This window comes from Doryrhamphus excisus, chromosome 8, assembly GCF_030265055.1.
Source record: "Doryrhamphus excisus isolate RoL2022-K1 chromosome 8, RoL_Dexc_1.0, whole genome shotgun sequence".
Lineage (NCBI taxonomy): Eukaryota > Metazoa > Chordata > Actinopteri > Syngnathiformes > Syngnathidae > Doryrhamphus > Doryrhamphus excisus.
In genome coordinates, this window is record NC_080473.1 from 20515380 (window position 1) to 20542561 (window position 27182).

The window sequence follows — 27182 nt, forward strand, 5'->3', positions numbered from 1 at the left end:
AGTAATCCCTCACACATTAAATTTTCCTCCTTCACTTTATCACCATTTTTCAAAAATATATTAACTGCCACAGTCAAAAAAATTGTTAAGGAAATCTCCCAATTCTAACCTGTGTGGATGTCTTATATATGCTTTATATGTCTTATTTTCTCTTATCATTTCTATTATATTAGAATAATATAATATAATATAATATAATATAATATAATATAATATAATATAATATAATATAATATAATATAATATAATATAATATAATATAATATAATATAATATAATATAATATAATATAATATAATATAATATAATATAATATAATATAATATAATATAATATAATAATGTAGAAACAGATTTTGTAGGCTGTAACTACGAAAATATTTGATTTATAAGAAATTCACTTATCACAGTAGGGTCTAGAACAGGGGTGGGCAAACTACGGCCCGGGGGCCACATCCGGCCCGCCAAGTGTTTGAATACGGCCCGCCCAATCTTTCCAAAGTATTTAATTTAAACTCAACATACAACCTGGCATCATGGCCTGAGCCAACCTTTTGATGGTTGTATCAATTTCGTTGTTTGACATGGTCTGTTGTTTACAAAGTGCTCCTGAAAAAAGAGACACAAGCACATAATAATAATAAAAATTAAAATAATAATTATTATATTATTATTATAACTATTATGATTATTATATTAATGCTAATTATTATATTAATTATATATAATAATATTGTTATATTTGCATATTTTACATAATAATAATATAATAATTATTATTTTAATTTTATTTTAATTATTATAATATTTTATTATTTTTTTAAATATTTAAATATAAAATAATAAATAATAATAGCAGATTGCATGACAATTTTACAGATACAATAATACCAGGTGGACTGTTACGTGTAAAATATATAGTCTGCCCCCCCCTCGGGAATTTTGTTATATCAATGCGGCCCGCGAGTCAAAAAGTTTGCCTACCCCTGGTCTAGAACCAATGAACCGTGATAAATGAGGGATTAGTGTAGTGCATTTGAAATGTTTTTGTTATAGTTTATGCTATTTAAATGTGTTGATTTTATTTATGTTGAAAAAAAAATGATGAAAAATTTAGCGGAATATACTGCATTTGTGATTATTTTGTTGTAATTATTTGTGTATGAAGTATTTATGTATTTATTTATTTTATAATGTAGTTTTATTATAGTTTTTCATGTATTTTATTTGTGTCATATTTATTTATATATTCATTAATTTGCTTCATACTGTAGTAATATATAAAGAATATTTATTTACTTTTTTTCCACTAGAGCCAATGCAGCAAAATTGAATTTAGTGTATGTTTTTGTTATAGTTTATGCTATTTAAATGTATCGATTGTGTTGATTTTATTTATGTTGTATAATTCTGTGAAAAAAATTTAGCGCAATATACTGCATTTGTGATTATTTCTGTATGAAGTCATGTATGTATTTATTTATTTTATAATGTAGTTTTATTATAGTTTTTATATATTTTATTTGTGTCATATTTATTTATACATTCATTAATTTGCTTCATACTGTAGTAATATATAAAGAATATGTATTTACTTTTTTTTCAAAATATAATTTTGTGCATACAGGCTGTGAAACCACATTGCTGCGTATAAACAAACAGCCAAAACGACACCATTGACTTCAAAACAGCGTCATGTAGGAGCCCCTCAGCTCCAACCATAAAGGGAATGCAGATCCCGTTACATATTAGAGTCCCATTGTGACTTTGGCTTCTCTTAGTTAATAAACTCAGCCATAAGGCATCATAAAAAATGAAGCTAATGGAAGTAACTGCTGTGTTTTGCTCCTTCATCACATCGAGTCACATCTGTTCAGTGGGGATGGGAAGTAGATACGGAAGAAGTTATTTGGTGTCTGCGCTGTAAGAAATGATGTTGCGATGATGAGGCAAAGCCAGCTGCCTGCCACACGCTGTCACAATGTCAATAAACGCATCGCGGAGATGCTGCTGAAGGAGAAAAGGAAGGTGCTGAACACGGCGGGAAACGCCGGCAGATGTTAACGCATCATTTTGATTTGTACAAATGTCGTTTTCTTCCAGCTGAGCGACTCCGGCGCCTACACCTGCATCGCCTCGACGCCTGGCGGGGAGGCCTCGTGGAAGGCACATTTAGAAGTCCAAGGTGAAAGATCACATGGTTTTGTGACACATATTTAGTGTTCGGGAAGGAAGTAGAATTGAGAATGCCAATAAACTGATTTTATTTTCCTCCGTCCAGAGTTTGGAATTCAAGTCCAGCCAAACAGACCCACTGACCCAAACCTGATACCTAGTGCCCCCTCCAGACCCGAAGTCACGGATGTTACCCGGACTTCTGTTACGCTTTCCTGGAAGCCGAACCTCAATGCTGGAGCCACGCCCACATCCTACATCATAGAAGCTTTCAGGTGCCAAGCCTCAAACTTCTCTCGCTTGAAGAATTAGTAACGTTTTTTCACAAAGGGATTCCACAAGGGCTTTTAATGTAGGTCAACATCTTCCCACCCCTGCTCCAGCTCTGATACTATCTCCGTAGTACTGGAAGGATGTCTATTTCACACAATTCCGGTCAGCACCTTTTGTGTAGAACAGTGACCGGGAAAGGGGGCGAATGCTCGAATGACTGCAATCTAGGATCTTTAAAAAAGTGGGGGTTTATATTTAATCCAAATCTAGATTCACATCAGATTCCAATAGAAAACAATGTAATCTGATCATAGCAAAATGATTACAACCTGATCCGAAGAGATTTCAACATTCCAACATGGATTTTCCAAGTTGTGCCATATGTGCAATCTGGATCACATTTTGATTAAGCTTCTTTTTATTTGTAACAGCTGCTAATTTTGCATATACGTACCTCATTTTGTCAAAATGGTCCAAAATTACAAGATCCGTTCCTGAATCCGAGGATATTTCAACATTCCAACACAGATTTTCCAAGTTCTGCCATATGTGCAATCTGGATCGCATCTTGATTAAGCTTCTTTTTATTTGTAACAGCTGCATATACCAACCTCATTTTGTCAAAATGGTCCAAAATTACAAGATCCGGTCCTGAGTCCGAAGATATTTCAACATTCCAACACGTATTTTCCAAGTTCTGCCATATGTGCAATCTGGATCAAATCTTGATTAAGCTTCTTTTTATTTGTAACAACTGCTAATTTCAAATATTTACGGACCTCATTTTGTCAAAATGGTCCAAAATTACAAGATCCGGTCCTGAATCCGAGGATATTTCAACATTCCAACACAGATTTTCCAAGTTCTGCCATATGTGCAATCTGGATCACATCTTGATTAAGCTTCTTTTTATTTGTAACAGCTGCTAATTTTGCATATACGAACCTCATTTTGTCAAAATGGTCCAAAATTACTAGATCCGGTCCTGAATCCGAAGATATTACAATATTCCAACATGGATTTTCCAAGTTCTGCCATAGGTGCAATCTGGATCCAATCTTGATTAAGCTTCTTTTTATTTGTAACAACTGCTCATTTCAAATATTTACAGACCTCATTTTGTCAAAATGGTCCAAAATTACAAGATCCGGTCCTGAATCCGAGGATATTTCAACATTCCAACATGGATTTTCCAAGTTGTGCCATATGTGCAATCTGGATCACATTTTGATTAAGCTTCTTTTTATTTGTAACAGCTGCTAATTTTGCATATACGTACCTCATTTTGTCAAAATGGTCCAAAATTACAAGATCCGTTCCTGAATCCGAGGATATTTCAACATTCCAACACAGATTTTCCAAGTTCTGCCATATGTGCAATCTGGATCGCATCTTGATTAAGCTTCTTTTTATTTGTAACAGCTGCATATACCAACCTCATTTTGTCAAAATGGTCCAAAATTACAAGATCCGGTCCTGAGTCCGAAGATATTTCAACATTCCAACACGTTTTTTCCAAGTTCTGCCATATGTGCAATCTGGATCAAATCTTGATTAAGCTTCTTTTTATTTGTAACAACTGCTAATTTCAAATATACATGTACCTCACTTTGTCAAAATGGTCCAAAATTACAAGATCCAGTCCTGAATCCGAAGATATTTCAACCTTCCAACACGGATTTTCCAAGTTGTGCCATATGTGCAATCTGGATCACATTTTGATTAAGCTTCTTTTTATTTGTAACAGCTGCTAATTTTGCATATATGAACCTCATTTAGTCAAAATGGTTCAAAATTACAAGATCCGTTCCTGAATCCGAGGATATTTCAACATTCCAACACGGATTTTCCAAATTCTGCCATAGGTGAAATCTGGATCACATCTTGATTAAGCTTCTTTTTATTTGTAACAGTTGCTAATTTTACATATACGTACCTCATTTTGTCAAAAAGGTCCAAAATTACAAGATCCAGTCCTGAATCCGAACATATTTCAACATTCCAACATGGATTTTCCAAGTTGTGCATACTATGTGCGTCCCCAACGTTGATGTAGTTGACGTGGGTTACATGTCTTTTAAATTCACCGGTAAGCTGTCCATTATATAAGTTGTTTTTCCGCGCTCTAAAATCAGCTGGGATAGGTTCCAGCCGTTACAGAATGAATGTGATCTTCATCTATTTGTGCTGCGTTCACAGTCACGCATCAGGGAGCAGCTGGCAGACTCTGGCGGATCACGTGAAAACAGAATCCTTTGTGTTGAAGGGCTTGAAGCCCAGCGCCGTCTACCTCTTCTTAGTGCGGGCAGCCAATGCCTATGGACTCAGCGACCCCAGTCCAATCACCGATGCTGTGAAAACACAGGGTAAGAACAGCCTTCTGCTTTTTGCTAACCCCCCCCCCCCCCCCCCCACACCAAATAGTTTGAGACTAATATTGCTTCCATGCAGATATCCCTCCAACCAGTCAGGGCGTGGACCACCGTCAGATCCAGAGGGAATTGGGGGAGGTTGTCATCCACCTGCACAATCCCACCATCCTGTCATCGTCCTCCATCAGGGTGCAGTGGACGGTGGGTGTGACTTTCAGCCCCACGCACACATTCAGTCACACGGGTCACCGCCACAGTGGGTTCAGAGCTTCATGAAATTATGTGCCCGACGGTCAATTTGTCAGAGCGCTGAGCCGAGCTAAAGTGCTAATGTCCTGGCAGCTCGCACAGGAAGGACGTTGCGGACAGCAGCCAGCTACCAGAGCACAGAACAAGCACTTTGAGAGTCCGTCTGGCTTTAGCGTTTGAGCTATGATCTGCAGAATGAGCCACCTTAGAAAACCTCCAGTGGGGGTTACCGTACCGCCGTCTGCCAGTCTGTGCCCCCTCACATTGAAAACAGCCGACAGCTGCTAAAGTAATATTGGTGAGAAGGAGGAGGTGGCCGACTCCGAAGTGGAAATGGCTTGCAGATGTTAAAGGTGGGAGAACAAGGAGAAGAACCTTACACCTGCCGAAAAAAAGCTCAGAATTTTGTTGCACATTGTTTCCAAACATTAAGTCCCAGTTTGTTAATAGTAGAAGAATAGTAGAATAGATGGACTAACAAACATAACCATAACATTCTTCAGGGATCTCTGGGCTGTGTGGCCAACATGCTAACCGCGAGACCACCGCGCAGTCTTTTTTACACAACACTGAAAATGTCAAATATTTGGTATTGGTAATGGTTTAATTTCATTTGAACATGCATCAGATTACAATTGAGTGCATCCCATAATCAGTTCCCAGTTCCACATGTCCGAAAGGAGTAGGAAGAAGCAAAGCTTATTAAATCCTACCCCTCCATCTGGTACTTTTACAATCAGTAACTGTTACATTTGTTCACGTCCCGCTTTCCTAATATAGTTTTTATTTTTATTTTTATTTTTATTTTTATTTTTATTTTTATTTTTATTTTTATTTTTATTTTTATTTTTATTTTTATTTTTATTTTTATTTTTATTTTTATTTTTATTTTTATTTTTATTTTTATTTTTACATTTGTTCACTTCCTGCTTTCCTAATATAGTTTAAGTTTGTTTTTTTTTATTTATAGACAGCTGGGATAGGCTCCAGCACCCCCGCGACCCTCGTGAGGAAAAAGCGGTAGAAAATGAATGAATGAATTAATGAATGAATGAATTTTTATTTTATTTATTTATTTATATATATCTTTTTATTTATTTGTTCACTTCCTGCTTTCCTAATATAGTTTAAGTTTTTTTTTTTGTCACATATCGAAGTATGAGGTGATATGAGCATCCAGTGCCATAATGGGTACCATAGTAAGTGTCAATATAGTGATATATATATATAGCACATCATCACATTTTTATTTTTATTTTTATTTTTATTTTTATTTTTATTTTTATTTTTATTTTTATTTTTATTTTTATTTTTATTTTTATTTTTATTTTTATTTTTATTTTTATTTTTATTTTTATTTTTATTTTTATTTTTATTTTTATTTTTATTTTTATTTTTATTTTTTAAATGTTTTTTATTTTATTACTTTTTTAAATTTTATTTTTGTCACATACCGAATTGCATAGAGAAGTATTGGATGACATTTTTAGGTAATATTATTTTATTATTTTTAGCCTTATGCATTATTTTAGCTGTTTGAAGATGAACTATATCAGCAAGTTGAAGTATTTGTGATTTTAGAAATAAGGAGTTAGTATGTTCTCTGAATTATCCTTACTGGCCTTTTTTGCAGTACATTTAGCCAGTGAAGATTGCTTTTATAGTTATTAGCCCATATTTCCACACAATAAGTAAGATATGGTAGAACCAGAGAGCAATAAAGAGTGTGGAGTGATTTCTGATTGAGAACAAATTTTGCTTTGGTTGCTTTGGTTATTAGGATGTCATGATTGATCGTATCAAAGGCTTTTGTCAGATCCATGAATACTGGAATTTCCAAGTCATCAGAGTCAAGTCAAGACTCATTGATGTCGAAGTCCAGTTGCGATCTTTGATGGTTTTGTCAAATCAAAGTCCAATTCAGGTGTATTTCGAAAAAACTGACCATACATGTACTCCATAAACAGGAACGTGAAGACAGAACGCTCCAGACACGAAATTCTAGCACCGCAATTCCCACGTTTCTCGGAGCTAAATCTTTTTCCATTGTAGGCTTTATTGGTTTTATGTGTTCCTTTATTTTGTGCTTTCCAGCTAATCATAACCACCTGAGCTGGCAGCTTATTTTACAGGATAGCATGTTTTAAAAGCAGCTCCGCAAACCTTCCACCGGGGCTTACGAGGATATTAGCCCGGTGGTAACTGCTGATCATAAAGCTACTTTAATTAAACTAACACAACGACTTGCTTTACAATGAAACGTATCTCAAGTTGCTGCACAAAAAAAAAAAAAAAAGCTCCCTCGACTTGAATCAGCACTGTGCATCGGAGAGTATGCCGCTCTGGGAGCCTGATCCTTCTTTAACCAGCTCCAGACTTGGAGGAACCTCTGGCCAATGACCTCATCATAGTGCGGTTTGTGCAAATGGCTGCTCCAAAATGCCAAAGCGGCGGTGCATTGACGGGCCCGTTGAAAACAAGCAATGCAGACGTGGATGGTCGCGTGACAAGTTGGCATATGGACCGACAGACTCTTAGGTGTACTGGTCTCACAGTTGCATTGCGGTTTCGGGATGCTACTGTGCAAAAAGTCTCTTTTTCCGCCCTGAAGCTATTTTCCCATCATGCAATTTAGATTGCTAGCTAGAATTAACTCTGGTTTAGTCCTTATTTACTGGTGACGGTACCATCAGGTAGTATTTCTTGGACGATTTCAGGTACTCTTTGTACAGTAAACCTCGCATATATCGGACTCGGATATATTGGAAATTCGCTCACAACGGACAGATAAAAAAGAAGCGATTTTTCTGTAATGCATTTCCAATAAAAATTCATTGCATATATCGGATTTTTTATAACGGATTTCGCCTATTTCGGACAAAATCTCCAGTCCCGTTCCAATGCATTTCCATGAAATTTCCCTCGCATATATCGGATGGCCGCATCGTGGCGCTCCGATTCGCCGAATCGTGACAGGCCGCTATACGACGTACAATGTACCTGCGCGTCCAGGTACATTGGAAACATAGTCAAGGAAGTGCCTTTTTATAACGGATAAAATCCGATTTACGCATATACCGGATATAAATCCGATATATGCGTAAAACTGACATTTTCCGGTATACATATATAACGGATTTCGCTTATATCGGACAAAACCAGTGGGAACAATTGAATCCGATATATCCGAGGTTTACTGTAGTAACTGAAGATTAATCATTCATTCATTTTCTACCACTTTTTCCTCATGAGGGTCTTTGGGTGAGAGGCGGGGTACACCCTGGACTGGTGGCCAGCCAATCACAGGGCACATATAGACAAACAACCATTCACACTCACATTCATACCTATGGACAATTTGGAGTGGCCAATTAACCTAGCATGTTTTTGGAATTTGGAGTACACGGAGAAAACCCACGCATGCACAGGGAGAACATGCAAACTCCACACAGAGATGCCCGAGGGTGGAATTGAACCCTGGTCTCCTAGCTGTGAGGTCTGCGCGCTAACCACTAGACCACCGTGCCGCCCGAGATTAATCATTCATTCATTCATTTTCTACCGCTTTTTCCTCACAAGGGCCGCGGGGGGTGCTGGAGCCTATCCCAGCTGTCTTCGGGCGAGAGGCGGGGTACACCCTGGACTGGTGGCCAGCCAATCACAGGGCACATATAGACAAACAACCATTCACACTCACATTCATACCTATGGACAATTTGGAGTGGCCAATTAACCTAGCATGTTTTTGGAATGTGGGAGGAAACCGGAGTACCCGGAGAAAACCCACGCATGCACGGGGAGAACATGCAAACTCCACACAGAGATGCCCGAGGGTGGAATTGAACCCTGGTCTCCTAGCTGTGAGGTCTGCGCGCTAACCACTAGACCACCGTAAGAAAAGTCATGCAGGAAACGTGTTTTGATATTAGTCGTGATGCAATGTTGATATCATTTGCAACCCTAATGTACGTTTCTCCGTCAACCAATAGTTGGAGTGCCCTGTAACTCCGCCCCCTTTAGGCATCACATCACTTGGCTAACAGTCTCACGCTTTATTCCTGTTCCGTCCACTAGGTGGAGCAGCAGTCGCAGTACATCCAGGGTTACAAGGTCATGTACCGCCCTTCGCCAGAAGGGCAGCAACGCAGCGAGTGGGCCGTATTCGAGGTGCGCACGCCCAGCGAGGACACCGCCGTCGTGCCGCAGCTGCGCAAAGGTGTCACGTATGAGTTCAAAGTCCGGCCCTTCTTCAACGAATTCCAGGGCACCGACAGCGACGTCAAAATCGGCAGAACCCTCGAGGAAGGTGTGTGTGTGTATGTGTGTGTGTGAAAGTGTGTGCTTTAGCGCTTTAACGCTTGCATGTGTGCACGCGTGTTTTCATGTTTACACTATTTTATATGCACAGCTTGCATGTGTGCGAGCAGACAACAGCTGTTCACACCAGGCGCAGACGAGTGGGGGGGGGGGTGCAGGGGGGGGGGGGTTTATGGTGAAATGTGCAACATTCAAGCATGCTAGTGTGGGAGGTTGAGCGCTTTAAAAAGGGCCCTATGGAAGCTCACATACAACACATAGGGTGTGGCGCTAGCTCGGCACGTAGCTGCACATTTTAATCTGCAGCAGACTGTAGAGAAAAATATGCCCGCAGTGTTTACTGCTTTACATTTTGATCTTTTTACTCCTTTGATCGCCGCAAACGTTTGGCTCTCTTGGCAGCAGCGAGGGGAAAATGCTCGTTTTCACTTCACCCAGTCACGATGTTTACGTCTTTTACCTTACATTCATCCGTTTCACACCTAAATAAAAACATAGCAAAATTACCTAAAATGCAAATGTAAGGCATTCAATGATGATGTGATTACAAGTAGTACTCTGCACTGGTCACTAGGTGTCAGTAATGTTACAATGACACAATAGCCACAACAACTCTCACAATGCTAACACGTGTGAGTCTATATTTACGTCTCATATGTGTTATTTCCTCGTATGTTTATTATACTGGGTAATATGAGTCTTAATGGGACTCTAGGGGTGCTATTTCATGTCTACAGAGCTCTTAATGGGACTCTAGGGGTGTTATTCATGTCAAGGGGGCTCTAATGTTAAAAAAATATATATTTAGAGAGTCACAAAGAGATTTTCTATGGTTGTTATTTCCTCCTATGTTTATTATACTGGGTAATATGAGTCTTAATGGGACTCTAGGGGTGTTATTTCATGTCAAGAGGGCTCTAATGTTAAAAAAATATATATTTAGAGAGTCACAAAGAGATTTTCTATGGTTGTTATTTCCTCCTATGTTTATTATACTGGGTAATATGAGTCTTAATGGGACTCTAGGGGTGTTATTTTATGTCTAGAGGGCTCTAATGTTAAAAATATATATATTTAGAGAGTCACAAAGAGATTTTCTATGGTCGTTATTTCCTCCTATGTTTATTATACTGGGTAATATGAGTCTTAATGGGACTCTAGGGGTGTTATTTCATGTCTAGAAGGCTCTAATGTTAAAAAATATATATATATAAAAAGTCACTAAGAGATTTTCTAAGGTTGTTATTTCCTCCTATGTTTATTATACTAGGTAATATGAGTCTTAATGGGATTCTAGGGGTGTTATTTCATGTCCAGAGGGCTCTAATGTTAAAAAATATATATATTTAGAGAGTCACAAAGAGATTTTCTATGGTCATTATTTCCTCCTATGTTTATTATACTGGATAATATGAGTCTTAATGGGACTCTAGGGGTGTTATTTCATGTTTAGAGGGCTCTAATGTTAAAAAAATATATATATTTAGAGAGTCACAAAGAGATTTTCTATGGTCGTTATTTCCTCCTATGTTTATTATACTAGGTAATATGAGTCTTAATGGGACTCTAGGGGTGTTATTTCATGTCTAGAGGGCTCTAATGTTAAAAAAATATATATTTAGTGAGTCACAAAGAGGTTTTCTATGTTCTAACTATGAAATATTTGATTTATAAAAAGGAATCCCGTAAGTAACCAATTTATCGTGATAAATGAGGGATAACTGTTCTCGAAATAATCCGAAAGTCAAAATCTATGGCACAAATCATCCACAATGTTAAGGATATTGGAGCAACACAAGTGTGAGTACACCATCATACACAAAAAAACTCCAGCATCCTCACTATGATTATTCCTTTGTTGTCTGGCACCACGACTCACTATTCAGGGTAAATGTGTATAATATATGTTTTTTTCTCCTTTGTCTCCCCCCACTTCAGCCCCCAGTGCACCACCCCGTGAGGTTACAGTGACAGAGAGCGGTGACAATGGCACTACCATCTTGGTCTCCTGGCAACCCCCTCCTGAGGAGAAACAGAATGGGGTGGTCCAGGAATACAAGGTAACAAAAAAAGAAAAAAAATTCTATCTCAGGTTGAGCAAGTGGGATGTGTCGTGTACACAAAGACACAAAGAGGAGACAGAATAAACAAAAGAAAAGAGGTATGCGACAGAGTCAGATAACAGCGGTGGAGACATTGCACAGACATGGAAATAAATTCCCGGAGGAGAGTTACCTTTCTGTGTGCCAGACACTCAAAGACAGCAGAACGCAGGTGGAGCTTACCAAAGGAAAGGCGGAATGCTGTGAAATACTGCCACCTAGTGGAAGTCGTAGCAACTGAATGCCATATTCATGAACAGTGAAGCAGTTTAGATGACAAAACTACAAATATCTTATATATTAAGTAAAACATATTGGACATAAATTGAAACAATACAAGAAAATGTACTAAAAAACAAGAAAACTATTTCATTTATAAATAATTTTTTGTTGTGAAATACAAATTATTATTATATATATATATATATGAATATATATATAAATTTATTATTATTATTAGAGTTATGTATTATGACAATGTGCACAATGTGCTCTGATTTGAATATATATATATATATATATATATATATATATATGAATATATATATAAATGTATTATTATTATTAGAGTTATGTATTATGACAATGTGCACAATGTGCTCTGATTTGAATATATATAAATTTGTATATATATATATATTCATATATATAAATTTGAATATATATAAATTTATATATATATTCATATATATATATATATTCAAATATATATAAATATATATAAATTTGAATATATATAAATTTATATATATATATATATATATATATATTCAAATCAGAGCACATTGTGCACATTGTCATAATACATAACTCTAATAATAATAATAAATTTATATATATATATATATTCAAATCAGAGCACATTGTGCACATTGTCATAATACATAACTCTAATAATAATAATTTGTATTTCACAACTAAAAATTATTTATAAATGAAATAGTTATCTTGTTTTTTTAGTACATTTTCTTGTATTTTTTCAATTTATGTCCAATTTATGTCCATTTTGTTTTACTTAATATATAAGATTTTTGTATATATATATATATATATGATAATATATTTGACTTAAATATTAAAAATAATACAGTATAGGGTAGCAAGATATGAATATGAATGAATAGAACTCTTCAGTGCAGGGGTGTCAAACTGGACATTACCCCCCCATTACCCCTGCTGGGATTGGAACATTCCAATATATTGCACCCCTGTTTTCAGGTTGGGAAAATGTGTCTTTATGTATACTTCACTCGTGTGGATGAACATTTTCTTGATATATCTGCACGTTGGACGTGTGGTTAGCGTGCAGGCCATGCACCTAGGAGACTCGGGTTCGATTCCTCGCTCGGGCATCTCTGTGTGGAGTTTGCATGTTCTCCCCGGGTACTCCGGTTTCCTCCCACATTCCAAAAACATGCTAGGTTAATTGGTGACTCCAAATTGTCCATAGGTATGAATGTGAGTGTGAATGGTTGTTTGTCTATATGTGCCCTGTGATTGGCTGGCCCAGCATGCTTTGCTATCGTTAAAATGTTCACTTTTGACTGTCTTATGTCTCTTTAAGGTGTTATTTTGTACAGAGTGTAATAATTAAAGTGTTGCCTTTTTTAACCAATAATAGCCTTTATTTGTATAAACGTATTTTTCCCAAATGGGAAGGATTGTTTGTCACAGAGTTGGCATGTAGGGAAATAGTTTTCCATTTTCCTGGTCGACGTTTTCACGCTCTCAGCTTCGGAGCAGAGAAATTCCGAGCTTTGTAGTCGATTCACGCAAGAGCACGTTGAATCCCCATGAAGTGTGTTGACAAAGCATAAGTTTAGGTTTTATGTAGTATGTGTGGTTGTCTTTGTGGCCCTGCTTTTTGCCTGCCAGGGGAGCACGCCCGCCACCTCTCCCCGGAGTGACAGCTTCTACAAGCGGGTCTAACTGATTACTGATCCCTATTTGTTTTCCGTGAGTTTAAGGCTCCAGCGAGACATGTTATGGCTACCTCACTTAATACTAACCCTTTGTTCACGCCGCCTGGAAAACATAAAGTCATGTTTTTAGAATCCATTCCGACCTCAGCCGTGTAACGCGACACGCACTTCCTGCTGAGACTCGGCCCAATTAACGGTAGCAGCCTCCGTGATGGATGTGGTTCTTCTCCTTCCTAATGCGTCTTTCTCCCTGGTGGCAGATTTGGTGCCTGGGGAACGAGAGCAGGTACCACATCAACCGCACCGTGGACGGCTCCACCTTTTCCGTGCTCATTCCCAGTCTGGCTCCGGGGATCCGCTACAGCGTGGAGGTGGCTGCCAGCACGGGGGCGGGTCCAGGGGTCAAGAGCGACGTCACTTACTTCCAACTTGGTGAGTAGAAAATATAACATCGGATAAAAGTTGCTGGGGTGCGTATGGAGGGATTTGGTCCTTTGTGAGGTCAGAGGTCACCATCTCTGTTCTAGTGCTTGTTCTTCCACAGCAAACTCATCCAAGCATACCTTGATTGACCTTGCTTGGTGCAATGGGAGAAAAAAAGACTTTTTCCACTAATGTGGAAGATTATGATTATGTGCAAAATGGCTTTAATCCAATCCCTAGATTGTGGATTAATTATATGATAAGGTGTGCTACAATATTTTCATAATTTATGGTTCATAAATGGTCTACTTTCCTTACTGTCTGATCCAACACGTTACAAATGGGGCGGGCAATTGATGGTAAATATTTGGGGTATTTGCAAGAGAAATCTGCTTTATTTTTATTTTTTTAAATATATAGTTTTTATTTTTTTAGCTGTTTTTTTTAACATTTTTATTTTTATTTGTCAAATTTGGGGGGGTTGTTGTATATATAATGTACAGTATATATCATATATATGCATATATATTATTAATTTGAATAAAAAATATATATTTTTAAATGATACATGAAATGAAACATAAATTACATATTACTTATTATATTAAATAATTATATTGAATAATGTCAATTGATGGTAAATATTTGGGGCATTTGCAAGGGCAATCTGCTTTATTTTTGTATATTTTTTGGAAATATATAGTTTTTATTTTTTTAGCTGTTTTTTTAACATTTTTATTTTTATTTGTCAAATTTGGGGGGGTTGTTGTATATATAATGTACAGTATATATCATATATATGCATATATATTATTAATTTGAATAAAAATAAATATTTTTAATGATACATGAAATGAAACATAAATAACATATTACTTATTTTATTAAATAATTATATTGAATAATGTATATTTAATTGTTTTTTTGCAAATTAGGTATTTTTATTTTATTTAGTCTTTATTCATTTTTATATGGACAACAGAAAAATGTAATTAAGTCACAACATTCTGTAAATAATTATATTGAATAATGTATATTTAATTGTTTTTTGCAAATTAGGTATTTTTATTTTATTTAATTTTTATTAATTTTTATGTGGACAACATAAAAATGTAATTAAGTCACAAAATTCTGTAAGTGATTATTTGAACCAATATTTTATTATTAATTTAATTAATATTTTGTTTTTTATAGTTTTTAAGAAATATTTTTAACGTTTTTTTTTTTTCAAATTTTCTAAATTTCCTAGTTATTGCACAATCTGAGGTTACAAAAACATTTCAGTTAATTTATTCTCCCATAAATTCCTTACTTCTTCCATAATAATTTTCTAATTCCCACTTGAAATGCAAATTTTGCAATTTTTTTTTTTTTTTTTTTTACAATGACCATGTGAATGAATCCTGCCTGTCCCGTGTTGTCGTCGTTCTAATCTACGCCAACACGAAGGCATGGCGAAACATGCTTGTTAGTGCGTATGACTGAACGACACCGTGAAGCATCTTCTTCCGTGACTGACACAATTTCCTCCTGCGTTGATTGTTGTCATGTTTCGACACCGGGTGTGGAACAAGACGCCTCAGGGGAGGACGACCAAACAAGTGGGGTGTGGAGCGTCTGTGATTTGACACTCGTACGGTCCAAAAAAGAGCAACATATGAAGGAGCTTTTTCCAATTAAAATAGAATCGGCATGAAACATGAAAGTCCCGAGTCGGAGAGAGGAATATATTGAGCGCGGCGGGAGTGAAGCGGCTTTGTCTTTCATGTGGAAGACAAATTGAGTAAAACCAGACCGAGGGCGTATTGTTGTTGTTAGCAGACATGGAGATGATGCTTTGCGAATCCGCCTCCAGGAAGTCGCGCCATGCTAATTACTGAAGTGTGTACGTTTGAGGATTTGTTGAAGTCATCCACGATTCCATGAAGCTTCCATGTTGGCTCACAAGGGGACCTAATTTGTTCATTTTTAGACCCTTTGTATTGACTTGTGGTCTTCTATAGAGCAGCTACACACAATAACCCGCACAGAAAACATTTAGATTTTCCAGAATCTGCACCTATTCCAACAATATTTCCTTTGAGTTGTGCTTCCTGCCAAAAAGGTCAGTTATAATTTATTCCACCCAGGGCCCGCCTCCGAGCATGCCCACTCCGCTGTGATTGGCCACATGCCCAAAGTCTTCTGTGACATCACAAGGGAGCAGTTATACCACGCCTTTTTGAAACCAAGCGTTTTGAACGCTAAGAGACATGCTAGCAAATAAAGATAATTACATTTGGAAATAAATTTATACAACTTCATGAAACAAAATACTAGAATCGAGGTTGTAAATGTAGGTTACTGCTTTTGATAATGTTTTGGCCAGCAGAGAAGGTTTTGCTGGCCCTGACAGCACTGCATTGACAGTCGGTATTCAAGCTTTATATATATATATTTTTTTTTATTTATTTATTTTTTTTCTTTTCATAATATTATGACTTTTAAAAATCTGTTCTTTAATATTCAGTACTTTTTTTTTAACTACTATTATTTTTCCTCATAATGTTGAAAAAAAAAATTTCCCCTCTTAATATTTTGACTTTATTCTCATAAAATCAAAGCTGTTTTTTTTCTGCTATTGTTGGGTTTTATTTTACATTTTCCAACTCCGTCAACTTTGTTATTGTATTTTTTTTTTTTGGTAATTTCATGACTTTATTGTCATAATTAGTTTATCATATTACAAAAAAATATAATTTACAAAATAATATAATATATTATTGTTCCTTATAACACAACAATGGTACTTAAAATTACAACTTTTTCTTGTTAAATGATGCAAAATTTTACTTTGTACGTCAAATAATACGCGAGCCCCCAGCCCGCACTTGGGCTGCCCTACACTAACAGTACCACGTGCCTGACAATTGAGACGGTGCTTTATTTATTTATTATTATTATTTTTTTTTTTAGTTAGCATTTTTAAGCATTTTTCAACCCTTTTTATGGAGTTTGTTTTCCTTTAGATTTTAATTTATTCCACCCACGGCAGACTCCGCTATAATTGGTCACACACCCAAAGTGCTTCCAAACTATGAACCATATAAGGAAGTCCTCCCTCTGTGACATCACAAAGGGGCAGTTATACCACGCCTTTTGAAACCGAGCGTTTTGAGCCATCCTAAACTTCTTTCAGGGCTCACTTCCAAATATGTAAACCTGATTATTTGAAACTTCGAAGCATCGTTTGACACCAGAATACAACATTCTAACTACATTTATGGGTCAGAAAAGTGGAAAAAGCTTCATAAGGTCTTTAACAGAGTTTGTATGATATCATTTATGCTTTGAACTTTGCCAATTCTCGTGTGGCGTATCTTCTCAGACTCATCAGGCCGCATGACGGAGGCAGTGGACGGCCAGAATCCTCTGTCCCAGCAGATCTCCGATGTGGTGAAGCAGCCGGCCTTCATAGCCGGCATCGGGACGGCCTGTTGGATCATCCTCCTGGTCTTCAGCATCTGGCTCTACCGACACAGGAAGAAGAGGAACGGCCTCTCCAGCAGCTACGCCGGCATTCGCAAAGGTCAGTATGTTGTCATGTCATACTTTTATGCATTTTGGCCTTTGTTTTGATCTCGTTTTGATCTCATGTAAATCTTCTCCAAATAACACTTTATTTACATGCCAGGCAAGTGAGTTAGCAAGTGCTAACTCATCCAGCCTTTCTTTAGGAAGCTACCTTTTAGAGCAGATTTTATTTTAGAGCCATTTTAAAGTGCCTTTCAACAGGCTGGAAACACCCTTTTGGACTATCAAGACCCAAAGTTTGAGCAAATATTCTTTATGCATCAGAACGATAAAGACGACGTACAGAAGCGTGGGCCGAGGTCGTGTTCTCGTGTTCCTTCCTCCCACTCTTCCTTCTCCTTGTTCACGAGGCCTCGCTCTATACTGCCGGTTGAGAGTGTTTGCAGAAGAGTTTAATTGCATCCATGTGAAGCAACACGGCGCTCCGGGGTGAGACGGGCTAAGCTAGGACATTGTCGCCGTGGTGGATGTAACAGATTACTTTATAAAGCAATAAGTGCGGCTTAAGTGTCATGACTCAGCAGCCAAAACGGTTCAATAGTATTGAAGCAATTTCGTGTCGAAAAAAAACACACCGATTGAGTTTATAAAGTAATGTTTCCCACATTCGGCGCGGCATTAATTGTAAACATGGCCTCGTCAGATGTCTCTCTTGACACAGCGCCGCCTGGAGGCCCCCCCGCGGTGTTGCATCAACACTACCGCAGCACTTTACATCCAAAGTTCAAAGCAGCGGGTGAGAAATTGTTACTGAGGAACTCGGCGCTTTGGAAACTTGATGCGTTTAGGCCCCTTCTCTGACCAAGTGGGGTAATTTGTCTCAGTGGGGGGGTCTGAGGATTACTGAAATCCTGCCTTTTCAAACATAATAATACAATTGATTGACACTGTCAGAGAGGTAGTCATTTAATGCTTTATTATTGTGATTTTGAATATTTTGGCGATCTGTCATTCAGGACAAAAACAGCTTTCCATATAATGTAGTGCATATTCCACTTACAATATTCCACTTTAAATGTTATAAAACAACAATAACTTGCTAATGTGGATGTTTTTTTTTTTTACATTTTTAGTCATTTACTGTACATTAAAATACTGAACAATGTTATTATTGTGCATATTAATTGAAGCGTATTCTCCCCTCACAGTGCCGTCCTTCACCTTCACACCAACAGGTAAGCACTCAAGCTTTGCACACCCCTAAATGCATCCATCCAATCATCTCGTAGATTAGTCGAGAAGGTGTTAAAGCACGCGCTAACTTAATGAAATGGCTGTCAGCAACCGCAGATGCGATTTTAAAGGATACCAGCGTCCTAAGTGGAGGCGCTGTGGAATTTTTCAAGTGTGACAGAAATCTACCAGGATAGTACAAAAACTCAAACCATCAAAAGTCAAACATATGCATTTTGCTTTTTGAATTTTTAGCAACTTTTTTCCGAGAAATGAAAGTTGGCATTATCACGCCAGCTAATGTAATGGTAATGGTAATGGTAATGGTAATGGTTTTATTTCATTTGAACATGCATCAGGTTACAATTGAGTGCATCCCAATCAGTATCAGTATCAATTTTACAATCAGTAACTGTTACATTTGTTCACCTCCTGTTTTCGTAATATAGTTAATTTTTTTAATCTTTTTGTTTTTTTAATTTTTAAATTTTTTAATCTTTAAATTTTTAAATTTTTAAATTTTTAAATTTTTAAATTTTTAAATTTTTAAATTTTTAAATTTTTTAATTTTTTAATTTTTTAATTTTTTAATTTTTTAATTTTTTTTAAATTTTTTAATGTTTACATTTTTATATTTTTTAAATTTTTTTAAAAAATTTTAATTTTTTAATTTTTTAATTTTTTAATTTTTTAATTTTTTAATTTTTTAATTTTTTATTTAGATTTTTAATTTTTAATTTATTTTTATTATTTTTTAATTTGTTTTAAAAAAAATTACGTTTTAATGTAGCACTGGTGAGCTTATTTGTACACTTTAAAATTTACATACATTAGGTATATCTGCAGCACAATACTACTTTCAAGTCCAGACTGATTTTATTGTTGTGTTTTATCGTTTTTAAGTTTCAATATTAGCATCGCTTAGCTTACTTTTACACTTGAACAATGCTAAAATGCTACTTAAGAGCTAAAAATAGAGCTAGACATGGCAACTCATTATTGTCATTATTTCCTGTGGTATATTTGAACCCGAGGTCAACTGTTCTTAAGAGGTTCCGTTGTGAAGGTGTGTTTAAGGCGGTGGCGTTAAATGATGTTTACGGTCCTTTGGTTTGCCTTGCAGCCAAAATCTGACAGCGCAATCATTTTAATAGCTGCAAAGTTCAGCAATGAAAACAACAACAATCAGAATTCCAGCGCCAAAACCATATTCTCACACTTTCAACCTGTCCTGTGCAGAAACCAAATTCATTTCTACCAGTTTTGGAGATTCTAATTAAAGTTTAGAACTTTATCTCGCCCCCACACATGGGAGAGCTTTTACATTTTTAAATGCACCGAAGCCAAAACTCAACAAGCAAAGAGCTCTGCATTTCTGTTCTTCATAAGCCTCTTACAGTACAGCTTCCTGTGTGTGTGTGCATGTGTGTGTGTATGTGTGTGTGTGTGTGTGACATAGCCAAAATGGTGCCTCAAATGCAACTTCATGCATACAAATATACCAAGAGTGATCTAAATGATCTCTTCTCTTTCCAGTGGCTTACCAGAGAGGCGGGGAAGGAGTGAGCAGCGCTGGAAGGTACGGACTTGTTCTGTGTGTTTTAAATAGACCTGAAGTACCAAACGCATAAACAGTCTTGAATGGTGCTAAGCAGACCAAAGTACTTTATTGATCTTTGGCAGGAGATTGCTGTGTTGTTGCAGCAGACACATTTACAGTCATTGTAAGAAAATGCCTTTAAAATAAGTAGAATCTAATGATAAAAAAAATAGCATTTGATATAAAAATGTGGTAAAAACAGAAGTTTGAAATAAATCGGGTACGGTTGCACCCCAAAAAGGCTCCCCGGGAGCCTCGGAAACTCACCATACTCAATACAACAAGACTTGGAAATGAAAGCTTTGCAACATGTGAATGCATTATTAGGTCAAGATAAAACAATAAGTAAATTAAATATTAAAAAATGCAAAAAAATACTCACCAAAAGTATATCATTTAATATAAATGCAAAAAGTATAAAAAATAAAAATGCACATTGAAAAACAGGAATTCAATATTAAAATTAAAAATAATAAATACAAATTTGACTTTTTTCCCTAATAGTTTAAATAGAAAATTTAAAAAATCAATTAAATGGCCCTCAAAGACAAAAATAATTTTAAACAGTAGGACTGAAATGAACAAAAATGCAATATAAAAATGTTAAAATATAAAATATATAAAATAAATAAATAATCCACTGTCTTACCCCAAAATTATATAATCATAGTACAAGCACGATAAAAAACTCACCATACTCAATACAACAAGCCTTGGAAATGAAAGCTTTCCAACATGTGAATGCATGATTAGGTCAAGATAAAACAATAAATAAAATAAATATAAAAAAAATACATTTAATATAAATGTAAAAAAAATAAAATAAAATAAAATACACATTGAAAAACAGGAATTAAATATTAAAATTAAAATAATAAATAAAAACATGACTTTTTTTTCCCTAATAGTTTAAATAGAAAATTTAAAAAATCTATTAAATGCCCCTCAAAGACAAAAATAATTTTAAACAGTAGGACTGAAATGAACAAAAATGTAATATAAAAATATAAAATATATAAAATAAATAAAATAAATAAATGATTCACTGTCTTCTCCCAAAATCATACGATCATAGTACAAGCACAATGAAAAATAAACACAGATAAAAACATCAGATATGATTTTGATTGATTTGATTTGGATGATTTTTAAATATGCATATATTTTTATTTTTATGTAATATATCCAACATAATGATCTGACATGTGAAAATGTATCAACAACATTTGTTTTGTATTATTAACTAAGTAAATCCATCAAGTCGCCTCCTGGGTGGAGACAATAAGAGACTGAGCATTGGAAAAAAAAAGGGCTGGGCTGGTGCAATTGCTTTGTCTGTACACTAGAGGGCGTGCTGAGCTTTCTAATGCAGTAGAAAAAGGGTGTGGAACAAGGCAGGCTGTCAAGTCACCTTCCAGTATATGTGACACTTACAGGAACAAAGAAAGCCCTGCTAGGAACCGTCAACCTTTTTACCGTAGCGTGAAGAGCTGCGCGCTACCACAAGGCTGCGCCGTGGCATTGCTGCAAAATGCTGTTTCTCTCTCTCTTTTTTCCCTCTCTCTATCTCTATCTCTCACACACACACACACACACACACACACACACGGTCTCTTTATATGGCTGAATGGTACACAACATCTAAAAGGAAGACAAACAGTGCAGGTCAAGGCTTGTGCAAAGCTGCGTGAACTCAGCGGCAGATCTTTAGTGCAAGTAAAATGCAAACAAGCAAACACTGAGAGATGTGTTCAAGAGCGTGGGGTGGAGGTGGTGCGTTCAGGGTTCATGATTTGGACTGTACATTTAGTTAGCAACAGTGGAAGTGACTTTTATCTGCTTGTCTAATCCGGGCGGCTCAGCGAAAGGGTTGTCGGCTTTGGGCAAGTCGAGCACACACAATCTGTTTAGCAGGGATTTTTGTATCCCAAGTGTGTGTGTTTGTGTGTGTTTGTGTGTGTTTGTGTGTCCAAACGACACAAAAATACTAAATCCGGATTTCTAGTTTCCCTCTTGTCAGTCCCCGGATGAATAAACTCCACATAATCTTCTCTGTCAGTAAGATGTTCCTGCAGCTCCGTTGACATCAACGCTATTGTGTTGTTGTGTTAACCCAGGGGTGGGCAAACTACGGCCCGGGGGCCACATGCGGCCCGCCAAGTGTTTCAATATGGCCCGCCTGTTTTTTCCAAAGTATTTCATTTAAACTCAACACATACAACCTGGCATCGTGGCTTGGGCCAACTTTTTGATGGTTGAGGTAGCTGCTTTATCAATTTCGTTATTTGATGTGGTCTGTTGTTTACAAAATGCTCCTGGAAAAAGTAACACAAGCACAAAAATAAAAATAAAAATAATGACAATAATAATAATAAGAAGAATGTTGTTAATAATAATAATATTACTATTATTATATTCATATTGTTGTTAATAATATTAATATAATAATAGTCGTAATATTATTATTATTATTAACAATAATAATAATATAATGATAATAACATTACTATAACTAATAATAACCAATCTAATATATAATATATATATAAAATAGTAATAATAAAGACAATAATAATAATAAAAATAATAATACATTTAATTTTCAACACACTTTACATCAAATAAATGATTTCAAAGTGCACATATAGCAGATTGCATGACACTTTTTGATGGTTGAGGTAGCTGCTTTATCAATTTCGTTATTTGATGTGGTCTGTTGTTTACAAAATGCTCCTGGAAAAAGTAACACAAGCACAAAAATAAAAATAAAAATAATGACAATAATAATAATAAGAAGAATGTTGTTAACAATAATAATATTACTATTATTATATTCATATTGTTGTTAATAATATGAATATAATAATAGTCGCAATATTATTATTGTTATTATTATTAACAATAATAATAATAATATAATGATAATAACATTACTATAACTAATACTAACAATCTAATATAATAATATATATACAAAATAGTAATAATAAAGACAATAATAATAATAAAAATAATAATACATTTAATTTCCAACACACTTTACATCAAATAAATGATTTCAAAGTGCACATATAGCAGATTGCATGACACTTTTACATGTAAAATATGCGTAAAAATAGCACTGTTGCATGTAAAATACTATATAGTCTGCCCCCCCTGTCAATTTTGTTAAATCAATGCGGCCCGCCAGTTAACCCTTTCTTTTGCACGCGCAGGCCCGGCTTACTCAACATGGGGGAGTCGGCCACGCAACCCTGGCTGGCCGACACCTGGCCCAACTCCTGCTCCAACCACAACAACTGCAGTATCAACTGCTGCGCTGCAGGCAACGGCAACAGCGACAGCAACCTTGCTACGTACAGCCGACCCGGTACGCAACACAACACAACACAACACAACACAACACTTCAAGTGTGCAATGAGTGCAGAGATAAGACTGGAAGTAAGATGCCATATCTGGGTTAGCTCCCCAGAGCGTTCCGCCCAACCTGCAGAAAGGAAATATTAAGATTAAGAGCCGGCTGCCGGTGTGTTTGATTTCTCCGAGGCACAACGAGAGCTTTTTGCAGGCACGGAAATAACCGAGAAAGAGGGGGCGTCCACGTCGACAAGACTAATGTAATTGCGACGCTTATTTTCCATATTGTTGTTCTAGCTGCTGATATTGTTTCCTCTTGGGTGCGCACCAATTTAAGAACGGCCTCGGAATACAAATGACAGTTTTGGTTAGTTTTCTTTGTTTCTCTCAATGGTACCACTTCAAAAAAATATTTTATTTTATGCCACAACATAAACAACACAAAAAAATTGTTGTTTTATATGAAAATTATGATTTATTTACACAATATAACACCATGAACTGTTTACAATTTTCACGTTTCGGAACTGAACAGCGTGTGTCTGTGAACATAGCATGTGTTGAAATACAGCGCTAGACATGATCTCTTCTATTGTGTGGTTGCATCATCACCTCTTTGTGTTTCAATGAACATATCAGCTAAAACGGGCGGCACGGCGGTCTAGTGGTTAGTGCGCAGACCTCACAGCTAGGAGACCAGGGTTCAATTCCCAATTTGCGTGGAGTTTGCATGTTCTCCCCGTGCATGCGTGGGTTTCTTCCCACATTCCAAAAACATTCATTCATTCATTTTCTACCGCTTTTTCCTCACGAGGGTCGCGGGGGTTGCTGGAGCCTATCCCAGCTGTCTTTTTGGGCGAGAGGCGGGGTACACCCCGGACCGGTCGCCAGCCAATCACAGGGCACATATAGACAAACAACCATTCACACTCACATTCATACCTATGGACAATTTGGAGTCAGCAATTAACCTAGCATGTTTTTGGAATGTGGGAGGAAACCGGAGTACCCGGAGAAAACCCACGCATGCACGGGGAGAACATGCAAACTCCACACAGAGATGCCCGAGGGTGGAATTGAACCCTGGTCTCCTAGCTGTGAGGTCTGCACGCTAACCACAAGACCGCCGTGCCGCCTCATTCCAAAAACATGCTAGGTTAATTAGCGACTCCAAATTGTCCATAGGTATGAATTTGAGTGTGAATGGTTGTGTGAATGGTCTATATGTGCCCTGTGATTGGCTGGCCACCAGTCCAGGGTTTACCCCGCCTCTGGCCCGAAGATAAAAATAGATGGAGACTGGCTTACGTCATTAATAATGTGGTAAAATTGTAAATTATTATTGTGATTTACATTATTCTACAATCACAATAATAACCTTGTAGTTTCACTGAATTATTGTCAATCAAAACTCGGCATTGCAGTCCATTAAAGGGTAGAATTGGCCCCGATAGGAACAAAATAAGTGTTTTTGGTCTCAATTTGTGATGTCCGACCAGTATAGGAACACTGCGCCTTTAAGGGGCAGCCCATAATATCAGTCCAATGTGGGACCAGCTTTCAACGTTTCATTTTGTGATCTTTGCGTGAGCTTGAAGTGACCAAGCGGACATGCAGTGACATGTTGTGCAGAAAGTAACAGGTCGCACCCTGCATGTGTGTGTGAGTGTGTGTGTATTGTGTGTGTGTGTGTGAGTGTGTGTGTTTGTGTGTGTGTGTGTACTCTGCATGTGTGTGTGTGTGTGTGTGCATGCATATCCACATTAACAGGATGACTGCCTAGGTGACAGAGCAAAGTAACGGTAATAAACGTCCCTTTATTGGTTTCCACACGTCCGCCTTTTGAAGTGTGGCGCTGCTGGGAGGTTGCGACGGCGCGCCCGCCGCCAGCAGACGTCCCTCTCTGTATTTACCGCAAGGCTGCCTTTCGTCGCTGCCGGAGGATTTGAATATTTTATGAGCCAGGGAAAATTGGATGTGTCAGTGGAGCAGTGCCCGATCCCCGTGTCTTTGATACAGACATGAGGCTCCGTCCTTCTCAATGAGCGCAGACATGCTCGCCACTAGGTGGGCGGGTAGCCAAGATGGCGCCCGCTCGAGGTTGCTGTCATGCAGTACCACCTGTGTCGCTCGCTTGACTGAAAGATGTGGAAAAAAACAAGTGTAAGGGCCACAATGGTAAAAAAAAAAAAAAAAAACTCATTAGGAACCATTTTTGGTTACCTGAGCAAGAGCTAAAATCACCAAAGCAGCCAGAATGTATCCCACAATCAGTAAATGTTGAAAAATTTTTTTTTTCAAATAATACATACATACATTCATTTCAGTGTTTTATTTATGTAATGGTATAAATATGTTTATGATCTATTGTGAAATTTAAATAATAAGATAGCATTAAAAATGGCATAAATAAATGTAATGTACCCCAATGATAGTAAACTAAAGTGCTGATGTACAACAACGGTAATAAAGTCATAAATTGTGAGAAAATTATATAAAAAATCATCTTTATGAGCAACATATATACATATATTTATAATAATTATGTTTTTATTTACATTTATTATTGTAATGTCACATCTGATCTTATAATCAGGGGTCTCAAACTCAATTTACTTGGGGGCCACTGGAGCTAGGGTCTGGGCGAGACTGGGCCACAAAAAAACAAAAAACACATTTATTAAAAACATAAAAATGAATTTTGAAAAATTGAAAAAAAATGAAACTTTGCTTTGGTTTCGATTTTATACAAGAAAAGCTCTGATAAAACATTCCACTGTTCTCAACTATCTTAATTTTTATTTTTCTGCACAAAATAAGATGAAAAATAAATAAACAAATCAAGAATAAAGAAAATCAATCAATTAGTAATAAATAAATAAATATAATAATAATAATAATAAAATGGCAAATAATAAAAACTTAAGAAACCACATATAGTTGGTGGGTAGACAAATTATTTTTTCCAGATTAAAATGAACAAAGCATTATTAGAGCCCTGTAGACATGACAAAACACGACTATAGTCACATTTATACTCTTTTTATTTACAACATATTGCGCAACTGCAGGGTCTTGAGACACATGCTAACTCGCAAACTAGAGAGCTAGCCACCTAAACGGTAGCCTTCAAATTATTTCCTTTAAACTTAAATAGCCAAAAACTTACCACTTCCACACGGATAGGGAGGATATCTATTAACAGTTATTTAACCTTTAACATGAACATGAATCAAACGTAATATTTTTTTCCGGGTACATGATACCATACAGCATCCATATCAAACTTTAACATTGAACTTTCATATCAAGGCGGGGGCCTCAAACTAGTGTCCTGCGTGCCACATTTGGCCCACGGGCCGCATGTTTGAGACCACTGTCTTATAATACAACATTTTAAAATGACTTATTCAAGCTGTATTGTAAATTTACTTTTTTTGTTCATTTAGTTGTTCATTGACACAATATTGCGTCTTTTTTATTCGCACATTTATTTTCATAACATGCTAAAAAATGAGGCTAATTCATGTGTTTTTTTTTTTTTCATTGTGGCCCAATCACTTCTTTGTACTGCTGTGTCCTCAGTGATGTTGTTTTGAAAGAATAATTATCCAAATAAATATCCAAATGTGTCCCATAAATGACT

At 36.4% G+C, this 27182-nt stretch overlaps 1 protein-coding gene across 9 annotated transcripts in view; it reads left to right on the forward strand.

The window, feature by feature from the left end:
- Positions 1 to 27182, forward strand: part of robo1 (roundabout, axon guidance receptor, homolog 1 (Drosophila)) — a 379506-nt gene that overhangs the window by 339608 nt on the left and 12716 nt on the right. For all 9 annotated transcript variants that reach the window (XM_058080084.1, XM_058080085.1, XM_058080086.1 and 6 more), the window contains 11 exons: positions 2103 to 2184; positions 2281 to 2449; positions 4647 to 4813; positions 4899 to 5020; positions 9143 to 9374; positions 11324 to 11445; positions 13670 to 13841; positions 17200 to 17400; positions 18554 to 18580; positions 20115 to 20157; positions 23394 to 23548. In XM_058080084.1, coding sequence (XP_057936067.1) covers positions 2103 to 2184; positions 2281 to 2449; positions 4647 to 4813; positions 4899 to 5020; positions 9143 to 9374; positions 11324 to 11445; positions 13670 to 13841; positions 17200 to 17400; positions 18554 to 18580; positions 20115 to 20157; positions 23394 to 23548 — 1492 coding nt within the window. The remainder of the gene's footprint in view (positions 1 to 2102; positions 2185 to 2280; positions 2450 to 4646; positions 4814 to 4898; positions 5021 to 9142; positions 9375 to 11323; positions 11446 to 13669; positions 13842 to 17199; positions 17401 to 18553; positions 18581 to 20114; positions 20158 to 23393; positions 23549 to 27182) is intronic.